This window comes from Aplidium turbinatum, chromosome 13, assembly GCF_918807975.1.
Source record: "Aplidium turbinatum chromosome 13, kaAplTurb1.1, whole genome shotgun sequence".
In the NCBI taxonomy this organism is placed as follows: Eukaryota; Metazoa; Chordata; class Ascidiacea; order Aplousobranchia; family Polyclinidae; genus Aplidium; species Aplidium turbinatum.
In genome coordinates, this window is record NC_137484.1 from 20,307,022 (window position 1) to 20,326,056 (window position 19,035).

Below are 19,035 nucleotides of genomic sequence, written 5' to 3' on the forward strand. Positions count from 1 at the left end.
CATGGCCGCCGTTACCTACCTTCCATGTGTCGTGCGTGTGGGAAAGCGGAAGAGACTCTCCCCCACATATTGAATCACTGCCCTACCGTGATGACTGTCATCACGGAACGACACAATTCGGTATTAAGGGAGATCGTGGGGCATGTGCCTGCCGAATGGCAACCCGGGCTTTCCATAGATAGTACGGTTCCACAGCACGTGGAAGCGGGCGGTGCCGATCTGCGTCCTGACATCGTCCTGCAACGCCCTGACGGTGTCACGGTCGTATGTGACGTCACATGTCCGTTCGACAACGGCGCGGATTCTCTTCGAAAAGCCGCCGACAGGAAACACGACAAGTACGGCGAGTTATGTGTCAACATAAAGGAAGACAGGAAGCGCCCTTGCAGGGACGTCCTGTCACTTCCGTTCGTCGTAGGCTCCCTCGGGAGCTATGCCCCGATGAGCTCTCGAGCTCTGACGGCCTTGGGCGTTCCTACTCGTGGGGTAGCAGAGGTGGCTAGAAAAGTGGCTTCCCTCTCAATCAAAGGATCCTTCCGCGTCTGGAAAGCTTGGAACGCCGGGCTCACTTGTGGAGGGGCTACGTCATAGAAAAGACGACATCAGCGATCAGAAACTTATTCCCCAATAACGTTGCAGTAAGTATCCGGGCGCGCAAGACAGCAAACCGTTTAGACGTTATAACCTTATAACAATATTGGCTTAAAATTGATCACCTTATGTCATCACCTTATTTCTATAAACCTGCGCCATTTCTTTTATATGATATTCCAGTCTCTTCAAAAACAACCATTCTAAAGTAAAAAGGAAGGAAATAAAATACCTCATGTACATTGTGACTTGAGACTGGTTTAATAGCAATTAAGCAATTTCAATCCTCACTAGATTCTCTATGTACTAATCAATCAATTGTTTCGAACTGTCATACGCTGCTTTCGCCTTGTAACGCTGTTCTTGCCCGCTCGGATCAACATCGCTCCGCTTTCAATGCATTGATCAACACGATCCCCTGATCAACTCGATGCAGCCTCAAAACTTCTACCCCAATTTTCTATTTTTACCGGTAATGCAGCCTATCAGTGCCTCTGGTTTCGATCGCTAGCCTCCCCGACCCAGCTGGGCGAACCTGCCTCAACGTCTGGCCAGTGCACATCCGTGCTCGCCGAATGAAAGCTTACTCTTCTCCAGTGAGTATTAATTACACTCCCACCTATATATATATATATATATTTTTTTTTTTGATTACAGTATATTGATTCATCGAGCCTCTGCTCCACATTTTTATTGAATATTCGTCTGCCACGAGAGCCAAATTATCCTTAAATGGTTCGACTCTCTTCCTCGTGGGAGACCCCAATTTTATCCGCTCTGCCTACTGGCAGACCGGGTATAAGAGTCAAAGTACCTGCGCGAGGACGCGTGAAGGAGACGTGGGCGCTGCCCGGCGGTCAATTACTGCCGGTTCCAGCGTCCACACACGACGGGTCGCCCGGTTCGTCGCAGGGCTTCTTTCTGGGCTATGCAGAAAGAGCCTGTCTCCCTGGCCCGCTCCGCCATTCTAAATTTGCGGACGGGCCATATAGTTTTTCGATCCACACTCTCCCTCCACAGGTACCTCGACTCCCCAGCCTGGCCCTCGCGACCTAAGCTGGTGGACTTAACCCTCCGGGTGCATCGTCACCCCATAAATCACGCCGCTCCCCGCCGCCGCGGGGTGTGGCAGGCCGGTTTCTTAAAGTCTTCGACCTGGCTATGTTTGTTTGTGCTCTCTCGTCGTGTCAATTATTTGTACCCGTGCGCTGTTGATGCAAATAAAACAGTTTAACACAATACGGTGCGATACTGATGAGCCCAGCCTCATGGGCGAAACACGTGTCTATCGCTGTCTATTCGATGCTACAATCGGCTGCCAAAATAACTTAAATAATTTTGTTTATTCGAAACAAGAATTGCTCAACATCGGTTGAAACTTCAGACATGTTACTGTTAGGCATTATTTCTATTTGAAAGGTTCAGTTCAGTTGTTTTTATTTCTGATCATCACAGCAAAAACAATACACGTCAACATAGCAAAGGTCAAAAGAAGGTAGAAGCGACAAAACGCAAACGTTAAAACGTGCATGTGGACCGAAGTAAGTTATTAAGTGGAAAGAAATTTGGCACGGTCGTAACACCAGGTAACACCTTTAGAAAAATTTAAGATTCAATTCAATTCATTTTTCTTTGTCAGAATACAAAAGAAATGATATTGTGAAAAAGAAATACAGTAACAAAACCAACAAAAGGAAAAGGTGGCAAAACCATAATGGTTTAAGACGTGCATAAAAGGATCTAATATTGCGGTATATGCATCGATACATATAATTAAGCACCGCCACCAAACGTGATACATTAAAACAAGTAGATGAATAAGTTAAGAATCAGTCGCCTCCTCGTTCCTGAAACAACTGGAGCGCCAATTCTTAAAGCAATGAGAACACGACTGAACCCAACAACATCACAAAAACAAACTAATACACACACACATATTGTAATTACGTAAGGGACTATCAAAACAAGGGCTATTTACAGATTTTATACAGAAATAAAGTGTTCGCAGCAACGATATTAAGTAACTTATAGATTGCAGAACAAATACACAATATGGCAGCTCATTATTAAGATAAAATAGTTAAAAAAGCTTTGTTTTTTAAATTAATTTCCTGCACATCGTCGTCGTCGTCAGCGTCGTCAGCGTATGCTCAAATTCTATGAATGGAGACAAAGGACCAGATGAACTTCAATTCGCTTTTAATTCCAATTCATACACAACATGAATTTGTTGTATATCCGGATTTCGAGCATTTAGCTCTCTTCAGTACAACTTTTGAATTGCGAATGAATAACACTACAAATGAACTGGTATTTATAGCGAAAAAGGTTCCACGTTGACAGCGATGGCATTGCAAAACCAACGTCAATCACTGCCAACGTAGAGCAAACAATTTGGACAGTGGTGAAACGGTTGAACGAACAATGGATAAAGGCCTACGAATAAAATTAACACGTGGAGAAACTTGCGTTAACAATATCGACGTGGAATTTCATTGCGCTAGTTTAACGTCTTTGCGGACCAGTATAAACTGTAATTTAATGCATATAGCAAACCTCGAGAAAGACGATAAGAGCTAGGAGGCGTATCCACTGAAAGTTACCTTAAACAAGAAATTACAAGAACAACAATTTGCGCTACTACCGTTGTCCCTTTGTACGGCCAAGGACGACGAAGATTGTTGATTCCTTTTTTTCGACTTCTTGCTCTTCTTAGCCATTTCCTGCACATGTAAGAGCATAAGACGTATGATGATATAGCAGCGTGTTTTTCGTATTGCCAATAAGAGTTGAATCATCTTTTATAGCGTCAGTGAGGGATGGAGTGTTTTGGTATCGCTAATGAGAGGTGAAGATTCTTTGGTAGTGCCGATGAAGGATGTAGTGTCTGAATTGTTTCAAGCATCATTTCCAAAGCAATCTAAACAATAATCTTACGAAAAGTCAAGCGATCCTCTGAACAAACATAATAGCTTATAATAATCAGGGGGTATAGTTAGATGCAAGCTTGTAGTAACTTAGTGATATATTCTTATCTGGCAAATATTAAATTGAAATAAAACAAAGTAACTTCAGCGGGTTTAACATGATGTATTACATACACAAATATAACATAATTAAAATAAACTCAAACGTTTTCGACACGTACATGTGTCCTCATCAGGAATTACATATCTGCAATATAAATAAAATGAAAATTGTAAGGTAAATTTGACTTTGCATTATAACTGTAACTGTATACTAACGACACTCCAGACTGAAAAACACAAACTGAACGACACAGGAATGATTACAAGTAAATTATACGGTGGAAACAGATCACATGAGGTGTAAACTATAGGCATTTGACAAACAATTAGAACACACACAAGAGGAACAATGAGCCACAGGCGAATAACTGCCGGTTGAGAGACGGATTATTGCGTTTGATTCTTAAGGCTTCCATGATCTTAGTCTGAAATTTAGATCTGCCTCGAGAGATGATTTTAAACTGGTCGATCGAGACATTGTCAGTGCACGTTTCACAAGAGGCGATGTGTTCTTTTAATTGTACTTTTGGTTGTTAAGTTTGGGTTTAAGTGCTCCCCGGCCCTTGTCAACAAATGTCTGGTTGACATATCAATGTATGTCTGGTTTGCGTCACGCAAACAACTAAATTTATACACAACATTCGAAGAAAGAGCGAAGGGGGTAGGCGACTTCAGTTGAAAATATTGGTGCACTTTAAACGTTTTATATACAGGATGAATGTCACATGAAAATTTCTTTTTTATAAGTTTAGCTAGGTTTTTGGCAAATCTTGTTGAATCGTTTCCTAAAAAGGGTAGCCTATACCAATAAAATAACTAAAATCTACTTCTTTAAGCGTGTCTTTTGGTTCATCAGCCATGAAGGTGTTTAAAACTTTATTGAAAAAGTGGGAAGGATATCCATTTAAATAAAACATGTTTTTCAATTTCTTGATTTCTTTCTGAAACAACTGATTATCAGAACACACCAAACGAGCACGAGACAACAGACACAAAATTAAACCAGATTTCTATTTGTAAGGGCATAGAGCAGCATTTCTTAAACTGGGGTAAATTTACCCCTGGGGGTAAATTTCCTCGTTTTGGAGGGTAAATGAGCTATCAATCAAAATATCCACATCAGTTGACGGGACAGAAAAATTGTGCCAGCTGAAGGTATTGTAGATATCATTTCACCGCTTGACGGAGATAACTGGAGATGATCTCAATCAAATCTTAAAGGATGACATCATCAGCTATCTTTAAACTTTGCAGGAGGAGTTTGAACGATATTTTCCCGAGATCAATAGCCTACTGGCAGCATTTTGAAGAAAGTAGCGAGAAATCCTTCTGTATGGAGTGAAAGATGTTCCTGAAGTAATCCAAGAAGAATTTATGAAATTAACAAACGATTCTTTTGCAAAAGATGAGTTTCACTCTTGCAACCTAGAAAAGTTTTGGGTTAAAATATAGCATTGCTATCCAAGGATAGGTATTCAAGCTTTGAATGTTACGGTCACGTTTTCTTCAACTTACCTATGCGAATGCGGCTTCTCTGCATTGCTTAGCCTACTATCAAATCTAAAGCACGAAACCAACTTCATATTGAATCCGATATTTGTTGTGCATTATCTCCTACTTTACCAGACATTGAACAACTCGTTGCCAAAAAGCAAGGGCAGCCGTCGCATTGAATATTACTGATGGAATTTGTTACTTTCCTTTTTTTAATAAATGATTACCGGTAGGCTACCATTTTATCTATTGGGGGTAAATCTGATATTCATCTTTGTTAAAAGGGTAGAACATACAAAAAAGATTAAGAACCACTGGCATAGAGAGTTATAATTTAAAAGCAAGCCAGTGTTGGTAGGTTTTCGCCAAATCCAGGTGTCAAAAGAATTGGGTTTAATTTCGATTTCAACATCAAGAAAAGCGATAGTATCCTTAGATTTTTCAAGTGTAAATTCGATATTTTTATGCTGAGAGTTAAAGAGGTGTAAAAATTTTGAGCACGATTCATCATCATCAAAAATGGCAAAAATATCATCGACATAACGTAAATACAGTTTAGGATAAAAATCACGATAGAGTTCAAATATTTTGGTTTCGATGTGTGCCAAGAAGAAGTTTGCCAGTGTTGGGCCCAATGGGGAACCCATGGTGACGCCATCTATCTGTTGAAACAAACTATTGTTGTACAAGACAAAATTATAGAAAAAAAATTATATTAAAAAATAAAAATAAAATTTTTAGACAAAATTATAAAACCGTACATAGCCTACCTAATAACTACATGCTTAATTCAACTAAACAATTTATGGAAAAGTTAAAAGATTTTAAGTGTCCACCCAATAGTCGCATGGTGAGTTTTGATGTTATATCTCTGTTTACCAACGTGCCTCTAAAAGAAACTATTACTATAATTGCCGACCATATTTTTAATGAAAACCAACCTAATCGACTGCCCATTGAGAAAAAATATTTCATAAAATTATACCAAAAGTGCAATTAAAGAGCACATCGCCTCTTGTGAAACGTGCACTGACAATGTCTCGATCGACCAATTTAAAATCATCTCTCGAGGCAGATCTGAATTTCAGACTAAGATCATGGAAGCCTTAAGAATCAAACGTAATAATCCGTCTCTCAACCGGCAGTTATTCGCCTGTGGCTCATTGTTCCTCTTGTGTGTGTTCTAATTGTTTGTCAAATGCCTGTAGTTTACACCTCATGTGATCTGTTTCCACCGTATAATTTACTTGTAATCATTCCTGTGTCGTTCAGTTTGTGTTTTTCAGTTTGGAGTGTCGTTAGTATACAGTTACAGTTAGGCTATAATGCAAAGTCAAATTTACCTTACAATTTTCATTTTATTTATATTGCAGATATGCAATTCCTGATGAGGACACATGTACGTGTCGAAAACGTTTGAGTTTATTTTAATTATGTTATATTTGCGTATGTAATACATCATGTTAAACCCGCTGAAGTTACTTTGTTCTATTTCGCTATGGTTCAACAAAGCAAACTCTCTACCAAAGCTTTAAATATTAAATTATGCAATACAGTATAGTAGCTTATTCATGGAAGAGTAAAGATAGTAATCATCATCCTTATCTATTCGGGTGTAATATATGATAAGATATACGTATAGTAAGATATGGTAATGTATAATATAGTAATATATGTAGGATAAATTTACAAAAGTGGCATTTGGAAAGGCATGCTATGCCAGGATTTGATGCACCAATTAATAATACAGTCAGAAAATTAAAGAGTTGCAGCATAGGTTGTTAGAGGTTGATTTTCAGAACGCAAGTGCTTTTTCAGGTTAGCCTACTGCAAAATATTGAAAAGGTTTCAATTTCAGTGATGGTTTTCGGGAGATTGTTCCACACTTTAACTCCACTAAACTGGATGGAATGTTGAGTCAGTCTTTTGGAGAAGTAGGGGAGGAAAAAGTTATTGTTGCTTCTGGTTGATATTGGGTGCAAATTGTTATTAAGTTGAAATAGAGAATTAAAGCATTGGGGTAAGTGATTATGTTTGAGTTTGAACATAAATTTTGCAGTTTCTATTGTGTATAGTTCGTCAATTGTGAAAAAATTATGGGATTCAGAGTGATTTGACTCGTGTTTTGCAATCATTTTTATAAATTTGTTGCAAATCTTTTGAAGTTTATTTAAAACAGTTACATGACCATGCTTCCATACACTTATGCAATACCGGAGATTGCTTTCGATTAAGGAATGGTAAAGGCAAATCAGATTGTTGGTGTTTAAGTAGGACTTAACCTTGCAGGTCACTCCAAAGTTTTTGCAGTAAGGATAGCATGTGGGGTTTCCATGACAAGTCTTCGCTCAGCAGAATGCCCAGAAAACTGGTAGTGTTAACACGTTCAATGGGTTGATTGCATATAGACAGTGTGTAAGAGAGGTTTGAAAGTTTGTTGGTATTATTGAATAACATATAAAAAAACAATGAAAACTATTAATACTACAAAAAGTGCTCAATGCCAAGCAAAAAGACAAAGCAGAGCGCATTAAATCAAATATAGTTATTACTATTTGAAGCCTTTACAAATTGTTTCACCTAACGGATCATCCGTTTCACCTAACGGATGATCCGTTAGGTGAAACAATTTGTAAAGGCTTCAGATAGTAATAACTATATTTGATTGAATAACATATATATATATATTTTTTTTTACATTTAGTGATAGCTTATTTGCTGCTAACCAGTTTGTTACTCCTGTCATTTCCTCATTCGCCATTTCGAAAAGTTTGTCATAATTTTTACTGCAAAAGAATAAATTGGTATCGTCAGCAAACATTATAGATTCAGAGTGTACTAAACATCTCGAAAAATCATTAACATAGATTAAAAATAATAGTGGCCCAAGGATCGATCCTTGTGGTACTCCATAACATATTTCTCGTTTAGCAGACATTGAGTGAGATATTTCTACAACTTGAAATCTGTTTTGTAAGTAATTTCTGAACCAGTCATAGGCTATACCCCTAATACCAAAATAGTAAAGTTTGTTTAGCAGAATGTGGTGATCGATAGTATCAAATGCTTTGGACAGGTCCAAAAATATACCTAGTGTTGTTTCTTTTCTTTCAATTGCATTTGAAATTTTATCAACAAGATGTAATGCTGCATGACTTGTTGAGTGATTTTGTCTGAAACCAAACTGCTGACAATAGAAGAAGTTATTGCCTTCTAGAAAATTGTATATTCTATTGTACATTATTTTCTCAAGTATTACAAACGAAAATAAAAAAATAAAAACAACAACCCATAATTTTATAGCTTTAGCTGATATTTTCAAGAATTATATAAATAAACATTTGCTATGAGGATCGGTCTTTAGAAGGATTTCAGATCGGCCTAAGAAAGGTGTTCAGACAATGCTTGACAGAACAACAATTTTTTTATCTGGCAACCTTGTGGCTTGGTGTTGCCATGAGCCATATGAAGTTGCAAGTTAGTATTCATTGCAATGAAATCGTGAAATATTTGCATTTGAAACAACAGTTGCATTGATGCGCAAGCTTTGTAAACCACACCAGTTTACTCAAGCAATTTATTTGCGGATAGGACTAAACACTTCCAACCACTATTTGAACAGAAATGGCAATCTTTTGCCAGCAGTTGTCTTGTACGCTCAAGCTTTAGCTATCTAGGCTATTTGTCAGTCAGTCAGTTTATTTATTTGTCACAAACACAAACATGAAAAGAATACAAAATATGCAATAATCTGTTGTGTGTCATATGACGAGGAGACTGCGAAAAGACCAAGCGGTCATCTAGTCAGCAGCCACCTCAAGATAGGTGATGTAGGTCTAAATAACATTCTATGCTGGTGCATGAAGTTGCTTGGCAGTTTAGCATACCCTAGCCTACTGTGCAGTTTTGATTTACCGGGTTATCCTTAAAATACATTTTACGTCACTATTAATGCCTTCCTATTTTTTAGAAAGTTTTAAAAAAGTTGCAAAATCTCATCTCATTAGTCATGCCATTTCATGCGAATAAAACCATTGGTGATTCGAAAGTAAGTATAAATATTTCAACTGATATGTTGTATGGGTTTCTGACATTTTAAGCAGGTATTGTCTTGTGTTACAGAAATCAGTTGATGTTTAGTAGTCTAGTTAGATGTGTAGATAGTTAGATGTAGTCTAGTTAGATGTAGTAGTCTAGTAGTAGTCTAATTAGATGTATGTTATGCTTCTCAGAATTACTTTGACACATATATCACATTTGTCTAATTTTGCAGATACTTCAGAAAAAAGTCCCATCAACTGGACGCTACAGTGATGTGAAATCAAGAATTGACACTGGTGCGTGTGAAGTTAGATCAAACGGATCTGTGTCACTTTTGTAAATCTGTATTAAAAAAAAAGTTTTTGAGATCAAATATGACCAAAACGTTTTTAACATCGTGGTTTATTTTGTAATATATTTGGGTAGCCTAGTGCTACAATGCATTATTGCATAATTATGTTGCAGTACTTTACTCTCACACCTTTTTTTCTTTCTAGGTTCAAGTATGACCAGGTATATGAAAAAAATAGAAGACATACAGTCCAGTAAGTTTGACTGATTTCCATTGCCACTAATATTGTTTGCAGGGATACAGACCCTTTAATGTTGAGTGCAAATATCAGAGGAAGTAATTTACTGTAATGGGTCTGATGAATTGTTTATAGAAATATTTATGATATTAACCTGGGTTTGTTTTTACACTAAAATTTTATGCACTTAGCTTGAATGCATTCAAGGCAAGGTTTGACAAGCACTGGAGCAGTGATCCATTGAAATTTCCCTTGAAATCATCTTATGATGTTATGTATTAAGTGACAGTACTATTGTGTATGTAGTTTTCATGTATATATGACCATATTTTTTCATTTTCTGCTCCCACTAATATGTCTTCTAAAAGTTTATATATGTTATCAAATGTTGTTGATGGTTAGAGTTATTAGTTATGAAACTAGTTCTTAACCTAATTAACAGCGAATGCATTATGTATATCAAAATGATGAAAAAGCACCTTGGTGCTTACAACATCAAATATATATTTATTCTTTATTTATTTAAAATGTATCTTTAAAATTGAGAGATTTACTTTAAAATGAACTCATGGAATTTAACCAATGCTCATATTGCTCAACATTTCTCTGGTTGAGTAGTAGAAATATTGCACATCATAAAATGTAAATCAATTTTGTCAGATTACCGGTTCAGACACAATGAATTGTTCAGACGCATGAAAGGAACCACTCTAGCACAGTTAGTGAGTATTTTTGAAAGCATTGTTTGTTTGTAGAGGCAAAATGAAAGCAAAATGTTTTAGTCTAAATGTTTTCTTGAGTCCATTTCATTAACATTCACTAGATACATATTTTATTTATTTACTTCAGATACACATAGCCTACATGATACACATCAATTTGGAGCTATATGAAAAAAATATATGTAAGCTACAAAGAAAAGACTACAAACATAAGCACATGCAGTGCAAGGGTAGGCTACATCACTGGACTATGATACTTTATCACCACCATGACTGCATTTCAACTTTTTTGCACAAGCAACAGCACAAAATGTCGATTTAAATGAGCCCTGCCTTTTGCTGGGTGCTAATTAGTATATTTTTCGGAATGGCTCATTTCGGTGAGTCCAATTCGGTGAGTCCGATTCCTTAACGGGGAATTTTTTCAATTTTTTTTTTTAATTATCGGGTACCATGGCCTAATTATCATTGCCGTTTTAGGGTTAGGAGTTAGGGTTAGAGGTTAGAAACTCACCGAATCAGACTCACCGAATCGGACTCACCGAATAGTAGCAGACCCGTATTTTTAGGGTTTGAGCAACGTAACAAAAAAATTATATACTTTTTTTCTCAATAGAGCATCCACAGTCAGTAAGCTTTATTACAACGAACATGGAAAGTGCTCACACTTAGGCTACATATTTTTGCAAACCAACAGATGTTTATATACAGTATAGTGAATCCTGCCTTCAAAGATCGTTTTTTATTCCATTCGAATCTAAGAGAAGTAGCAATCTAGACAGCAGCCTCAAGCCATAGAAAAAAAAAAGCATTAACAGGCCTTAAAACTCGTGTTTTTTTCCGGCAGCCATCGTGGCCTACCGAGCGCTCCTTCTCGGCCAAATCTGCGTGCTTGGAGGCCAAAATACAATAACGATAGCACAAGTAAATAGCATTAAACTTGCAACAATGTTAAAATGATCACTTAGCGTTGTTGAAATCTGAGCGACGTCCTGCAATAGAATCGTTGTACCACGCATTAAATGCTTTATCGGGATTGTAATCCGGTATTGCGGGACCATCTAACGACCCTAAATTGTTTTAACTGCTCGCAGCTCAGTAAATTGTTTCAACTGCATACCGCCTTTCATAAAACCTGACCATTTATTCCGTTATGATGTCACCATTGAGGGTGTGAACTACAGTGTGAAGTCACTAACCCACAGCGTTCTCAACTATTAAGACACGTGTTTTACCCACGGATGTCAACTAACCTAGTTCTCCTTTTTAACAACGATTCAATGTCCGACAACATTGAATCGATATAAGAACGACAATATTGCCAGCCGATGTAAATTAGCACTTCGGATTAACACTTCGTTAAAATAAACATCGGGAATTGCAAACAAGACTTACAGCGCTGGTGATCGCAGCTGGATATATTCAATACAACAGTAGTGACTATGATGCGCTGACCTAATTCTGCGTCACTCTTTGATACTATATACATATTTTCGACAGTTAATCCACGATTATTCTATTGCGAAATTAAATAATTGGCTAGAAGAAACCGGCGGCCAAACTCGGCTGACGGAGGAGGTAGCACAGGCGGTCATTCAAGCACTACTTAGCGGCCATGGCCGCCGGCTGCTTTAAGGCTTGCGCATAAAACAACAGCACACTGACTCTAACATCATTCATCATAACACATGACTAGGGAACTGTGTATCGAAAGCCTATGCAAGCCGCTATTAATTACCACAGCGAACTCGCAGTATCAGGCTGAAATAGTTTGTTAAAATCTACATTGTGAAGTAAGAGAAGTATTTTACTTGCTCTAGTCAACCAATCTGAACTCTATTTGAATAAAAGTGCAAAGAAATATATTTCTGAATAATATCATTGAAGTGATGAAAACAAACCCTTTTTGTTTTGTGAGTTCTGTGTCTAGACTTAGTTTGTTTTAAGCTTTGTTGCAGGTTTTACTCTTACAAGATAGTTTGTGCGCTTGGCCAAGCTAATTTTCTTGAGATTATTGTGTTGTTGTAAAGTTTATGAAGTGAATTGAATTGAGAACTGTACTTTGAAGCATTAATTGTAATAAAAGAAGCAGAAAGATATTTTTATGTTTGCAATTGCACTGTAAAGTTTGTTATAAATGTTTTGCATTTTTGTCTAAAATCAACTAGTGAGTAAACTGGTGAGAGATTGTAGTGGTAAAGTTGATGAGCTTCCAATCATGTGATAGGTCCATGATAAAAATCACCATCCGTTTGTACCCAGTGTGGAATAAGTTTGGGACGACCATATACTGGTAGTTGCTAAAGGAAAAATGGTCTGAGTGAAAGGCACTGCTCAGCTTACTCTTGTCTGTGCTGTACAGTTATGTACAATTGTATGCTTGGTGCCAGTTAGCTGAGCATGGGATCATGTTAAGTCTGTCGAAGTTAGCCGACATCAAAGCCTAACCTCCAATAAACTGCAGTCATTAATGCATTTATGTCTTGTTTGTATCCGGTTCACTGGTTACATTTTTAAGTCTTATGGGTGAAATCAATAGATGGGATTATGGCTGAGCGATGAGGTCAGAGTATTGCCTCCCCAGACGTCAAATCCGCCGTTCTTCACATCTGCAGACGTTGAATCAAGTAAAAAAGCTGCTAATTTGCCGTCTGTGGTTTGCTTGGTGCATTTAAGTTTGAAGAAATTATTTTGTGAGATGCTTTTTAGTTTGTCTTCAAATCTTTTCCTGTCAATGACTTAATGGACTTAGAATAGTTAATTGCTTCTGCTCAGTTCCGTATCACGTCAAAGTTTTAAAAACAAGGTACAAACGCTCTCAGTAGTTCAGTAGTGAGCAAATAGAGCAAACATATCGTCTTCTTGCTTTGCATCTAATCTTACCGAAATTGTAGCCACAGCATGTGCTGATGCAAATATAACATTAAAATTAATAACCAACCCATCTGACTACACCACATCGATTTTTTATGATTACGATCAGCACATTAATTTTAATGTTATATTTGCATATTTTTTTACATATTTCACGTAGGTTATTACATTGTGTTGACAAAGGGCTTGAAAATGTCATCGTGTTTCACCAAATATCTGATTATATATCACGGTCACGGACTGGTTTTTGTTGAATAGTGAGAATAATTTCTAAAGCTATTGGTTGAGAAGCCTATGTCTTTGCCCATTGCACTGCCATGTGAAACTATTATTGTCATGTGTCCCGCATCTTGTGAATAATAATCTACTTGCTGATGGTCTTGCAGAAGTTGTGGTCCACCTTAGTTATTTGTGTCGTCATCATTTTGGGAGCGCAAAGGTTTCGCTCATTTTTGCCGGAACGTTCACTTTGCATAATTTTGGATTCGGTTTCTACTTGAAAATAAATTAATTAATTTGAATACAGTGACTTTCAATTTGAAACTCAAGTTCAATGATTAATGGATTTGTAATGACGAAAACGGCTGCTTGCTTCAGTTGTTTTTCCATTTATAATAACCCACCGGTACTACAACAATTAGGCTACTGCTTGATTTGATTATGAAGTTAATCTATGTTGCTGTTTTGACAAGCGTCCTCAGAAGTGGTAGGTCACACATTGCGTGTCAAAATTTCTCATTTTATTAACTCCTGAAATTAATATTTTTAGATTCTGCAGGTCGCCAACGTCACCTTACAAGATGAAACGTCATCAGTAGGTCCAGGTACTTTACAAATCTGATTTATCTCAGTATCAATATCACAGTATTACACTTACAGTATTAGTGTTAAAGAGGATGTACTCTAATTTGGTGCTGCAATACCTGACCGACACTGACAAGGTTATCGGTTTGACTCTCAGACCGAGCACTAAGCAATGTATTGTTATGACAATCAATAACATGCTTGAACGTGGCCACGAGGATTGGGTTCGTTGCCTTTCTTATCGACTTAATCAAAATACTCAACCGCCCGGGATATGACCAACTCAGTAACAAAACATTTTTTGTGATTCAACGTTTTGGTTGTTGGATTTTTGTCTAAAACATATAAGGGAACAGAATGCGTATTTGTAATCTGTAGGTCCCTGCAGCAGATGTGGTTTATTAGAAGGCAAGATTTCAATCAGCTGATTGCAGTCATGTGACTCAAGCACGTGATATTGTGTTCTTTTCGAAATATTTCTGAATTATGGAATTACGGTAGGTAAATTAATTGATCGTTTCGCGTCGGCAGCGTGGCTTAACGGTTTGAGGTTAGGCAAGTAGTCATCTCGATGACGTGGGTTCGATTCCCACCCCCACCATACTCCTTTTTCTTTTGTAATTACCAAACAAAGTTCGAAGTAACTCTCTGGCTGAGTACTAGAAAGGTCACGATGACTGCAGTCAGCTGGTTTATAGGGAAAATTATCCAATGTTAAAATGTCTACCAGTCAAAATACCCCATTTTCTGCAGCGAGCTACAGATTACAAATACTCTAACAGCGTCAATTTTGTGTTCTTGTATAGTTGAGGGATTAGATGCACGCACTTTGAACTAAACACGAACAAGTGAATGACATTCTCACAGATAACTTACACACTACTTAACTTGGATGTTTATTTTCTCGTTAGCATCAGCAAGGTCTGCTACATCTAGTTGGGTGGGCAGTGATTTAGCCTCGACAAGATTGGGAACTTTAAGCCCAGATGATGTAACGATTAAGGGCAGCGATGACGAAGCTGGACCGGTTTCATCTAGATCTTCCCTGCAAAGGTAGACTCCAAACAGCCGTGACTATCAAAATCCATCACGTGTATGGCCATTGTTCCAGCCATTATATAGCCAACTGAGTTTCAGTTGTATCATTTTTCATGGAAACATGTTTTAAACTTCATCTTCTTTGTTAAATATATACAGGTGTTCAGTTCGTCTTTCGTTAAAAGTTTAAGTTTCAGTCACAGGCGAAAGCGTTTTTTCATTGTAAAGCTAAAAAATAGAATTTTAACAAAACGTCTCCATTGTTTGTCTTGTTGGATTTTTAAATTTGGTGTTTGCCACTTAGCCTCCGTTCTTGAAGTGAATACTGACGTTAGTTGACATACTCTATGTTTATGGTAGACTTTTATGCATGCGTGAAACTGGAAACGGACTGGTTTCCTGGTTTTAAATAAACGGAATGTTTATCGGTGTGCTTAAGTTAAAATTTTGGTAAGAGAAAACCTTTATACGAATGAATCGTCAAAAGGTTGCACGGTGAAATGCAATTTTGCTTCGTCACTGTTCGGCTTGTGATTGACAGCTGTTTGTTTTATCAATCTCGTAGCGTCATTCGTGGAATTGGTGAGGTGGATCTGGCAGATGGCAAGAAACCTTTAGAGAAACAAATTGAAACGCCTCACTTGCATAGACCTTACGAAGAATGCCCCTACCTCATGCTTGATGTACGAGACGCTGATGCATATGCAGCCAGTCATATCACTGGAGGTACGAAGACTTCAAGAAACTTGATGCATTTTGGAAATGTTATTGATGAATTTATTCTTGTGTCTTGATAAATTATTATGGTAAAATTGGGTAGTAATTTTAACACTTCTTGCAAAGATAGGCTACTCTACATTTCCGTGGTTGCATTTATTTACTCTTAAAAACTCCTTTAATCTGAAACAAAAGTTTGTCAATTTTTTTTCTTCACTTTTTTATCTTTTAAAAATTATAAGCACGTTGACGTTTGATAGCTATGGCGTGGTCAACCACGCATGTCACTCAGGTTGCAGAGCTGGCGGTCATGCTTGGCTTGTGAAAGCTCACGAGAATATTTTTTTTCTGACGTTTCGCTGAGATCGAGGTTCTGTCTGGTACTCGCTTTGTTTTTTTTGTGTTGTTACAAGCAGTTGTTTACTGCGTTTGTCTTGCTTTGCAGCCAAGAATTTTCCCATTGCCATGCTGTCAAGGACAATGAACAACTTCACCAAAGAAATTCTTACCTACGTATCCTTCTATGCCATGGGCGATATTTGCTCGCATACTCAGTTGATCGAATTACTTGTGCACTGAACTAACCAGTTTAATACTGGAGTTAATTTGACGTGGTTTTTAAGTTTAACATCACGCTAAGACTTAAATTAAGTAGGCAGGAAGTCAAAATTCTTGTCCAATTCCAACCATGTTCTTGATTGACTTTTCAGCTCACTTGATGGAGCGAAAGGTCTGCGTGCCTTGGATGATGACTGACTGCTCTCTAGCAGTCAACGTGGGATTGTAAAATGATAGACCACCAGCAACTCAAACGAATATGAAGTGACTTGTCAATTTACAGTCAGGTGCTTACGGAGGGTATCGAACTGACAACCTTTTATCAGACGTTCTCGATCACCCTTCCGCTCACTGGCGTTGTTTGTGGTTTCTTTTGTTACAATATTTGTTCACAAGGTGACGCTAAGGTGCTGCATAGAACGTAGACGCGCAAAATAAATGTCTGCAACCATTTCAAGTCACGGACTGAAACAAGACTAGAAAAGCAGAAGTTTCTTCATGTTTATCTTTAGTGGTAAAAGACATGCTTTGTTGAGTTGAATTCCTTTTCAGACGCTTTACAAGCTTATTTCAGTCTCATCAATTAACTATGCGTCATTCTGTGCTACTTTTGTGTTTTATTTCACATTTAACGTTATGAAAATATCGATTGATTTTTGTTGGATTTTTCTTAATTTAATAAATCCAGAAAAACTGCCCTGGTCGCATGATAATCCTTTATGATGAGGATGAGAGACTTGCCACCGTAGCTGCTTCCACCATGGTGGAACGAGGTTTCGACAACATCTTCATCCTCTCTGGAGGTCAGTTCCGTAGGAGAAAGATGTGACATGTTAAACTAACCTTAAAATAAACACAGATATGAGCTTTCAAAATCTGCCAGCGATTTTTTTGTTGATCGTTTAAAAAGCTAATAAGCGAGCGAATTAAATTTCTTCCTTGGTACCTCATGTCGTATCTCTTCCTTAACTTCGGCTATTTTATCTATTGTTTTGATGCTTGGATGCAAGCAAAGTGAACCTCCGTGGACTTTTCTTTTCTACGCCACGCAGTTCAAACTGACTTCGATATGAAAGCACAGATGCTTTCAATTGTAACTTGGGACACACCGTTGTAATTACCATTGCGGTATTCACATTACCAAGTTCTAACATGATTTCCATATTGTGAAGTCTCCAAGTAGCCTAGGTATTCTGAAAGAAAGTCTTGCTATGGCATAATCGTTGTGCGTGATATATTATTTAAACCTAATTCTAGGCTTGAAAGTTTTAGCGAAGAAAATCCCGGAAGGAATCTTGAACGGTCCTTATCCTGAACATTGTTTGATCACAAAGATGTCTTTACGATCTTCGTGTCATCACCCCGGTCCTCCGTCGGATCCAAAGAAGCAGCGGTTCTCGGCGGAAAATCTGGATAAGATTCAACATCATTTGGAAGAGAGCCTTATTCCTCAAGACACGGGAAGTAAGAAATTGGGAAATGTTGTGATCTGTTACGTGATTATTGAAACTGCACTGCGCAGTGAGAATCAACTCAGTGTGAAGATTTTCTATTGTGACTGCCACGTTAACCTTCAATTAATAAACAGTGATTTTTTGTTGAAGTTAAGCAATGATGTTTTCACTTCTAATTGAGCTGCTTTTCAACGACAGTTGTTGTGTAGCCCCAAATTCGAAGATAACGAGGCTTCTATTTCAAACTGTCAACATTGGTGGCTAGCTTGCACCATTAGGCTATTTCAACGCCTCTATAAATATGAACAACTGCCAGGATTAAGCTTTCCCACTCATCTCAGCCTAAAAATTACCAACTAACTGATGCCACATGGGTGTTGCGCGTGAACTAACTCTACTCATAATAATCTAGGTCGCCTGAGCAGACCAACTTACAACTCCAGAAATTCGTCCAAAGCCAACACGGGCACCTCTCGCGCTGGGGCACAACGCGCGTGGCGCTAAGGGCGACTTGATAAAGGCTTGCTTCGTCACGCTACGATTACGTAACGTTGGATCAACGTTTACAGGACAGCTTGGACGTACAAAATCGCTAGTTCCTCTTGGACCCAGCAGTCTTCCACCAACCCGTACCAATACTATATATCCCTGTATTTCTTGCATTGTTTTCCACATCAGTATTGGTGCTTTGTTGTCGCCTGTCCTTCACAATCATATGATACACTGTGCCACTCACAACCTGCGCGTATGATTTTTTGATTGAGGTCAGCTTGAAGAATTAGTGACAAAACGGTGATCTATTTTTTATCATCAATTGAATACTTGGCATGATGCAACACAATAACGATACAACAGCATTGACACCGAGGTTGGCCATGAAATGTTTGCACAAAGTTCACAAAAATCCAACATTCAATGTAAAAATAACGGATTTTACTGTCTGGGTAGTAGCAACGTAGCAGACTATGCTGCAAATCACCATTCAAGTCGTAGCACTGATCATGAAAACAGTTTAGTTTCTGGTTTTCGACATCCGTATTTTTTACTCTTTTTGATCATAAGTGTGAACATCGCTTATAAATCTTCCAGCTGAATTCGTGCAACAGTCAGCAACTGAACAATGAAAGTGCAAGTGCAAAAAAACGTTCAAACATCTATAGCCGGCAGATTAAAAACATTCTTG

General features: G+C 37.9%; 1 protein-coding gene across 1 annotated transcript; it reads left to right on the forward strand.

The window, feature by feature from the left end:
* The first annotated feature begins 7,115 nt into the window (after positions 1 to 7,115).
* Positions 7,116 to 18,940, forward strand: LOC145782522 (centrosomal protein of 41 kDa-like). The gene is made up of 12 exons (XM_082594326.1): positions 7,116 to 7,134; positions 9,085 to 9,162; positions 9,388 to 9,451; positions 9,653 to 9,700; positions 10,346 to 10,407; positions 14,051 to 14,105; positions 14,997 to 15,138; positions 15,689 to 15,849; positions 16,286 to 16,353; positions 17,087 to 17,201; positions 17,656 to 17,862; positions 18,265 to 18,940. The coding sequence occupies exons 2-12, from the start codon at positions 9,124 to 9,126 to the stop codon at positions 18,354 to 18,356; spliced, it is 1,053 nt and encodes a 350-aa protein (XP_082450452.1). The 5' UTR covers positions 7,116 to 7,134; positions 9,085 to 9,123; the 3' UTR covers positions 18,357 to 18,940.
* The last annotated feature ends 95 nt before the right edge of the window (positions 18,941 to 19,035 follow it).

Coding starts and splice junctions, on each gene's coding strand:
- LOC145782522 (XM_082594326.1), top strand. CDS start 9,124: ATGCCATTTCATGCGAATAAAACCATTGGTGATTCGAAA. Junction 10,408..14,050: donor GAACCACTCTAGCACAGTTA/GTGAGTATTTTT, acceptor TAATATTTTTAG/ATTCTGCAGGTCGCCAACGT. Junction 15,139..15,688: donor TCTAGATCTTCCCTGCAAAG/GTAGACTCCAAA, acceptor TCAATCTCGTAG/CGTCATTCGTGGAATTGGTG.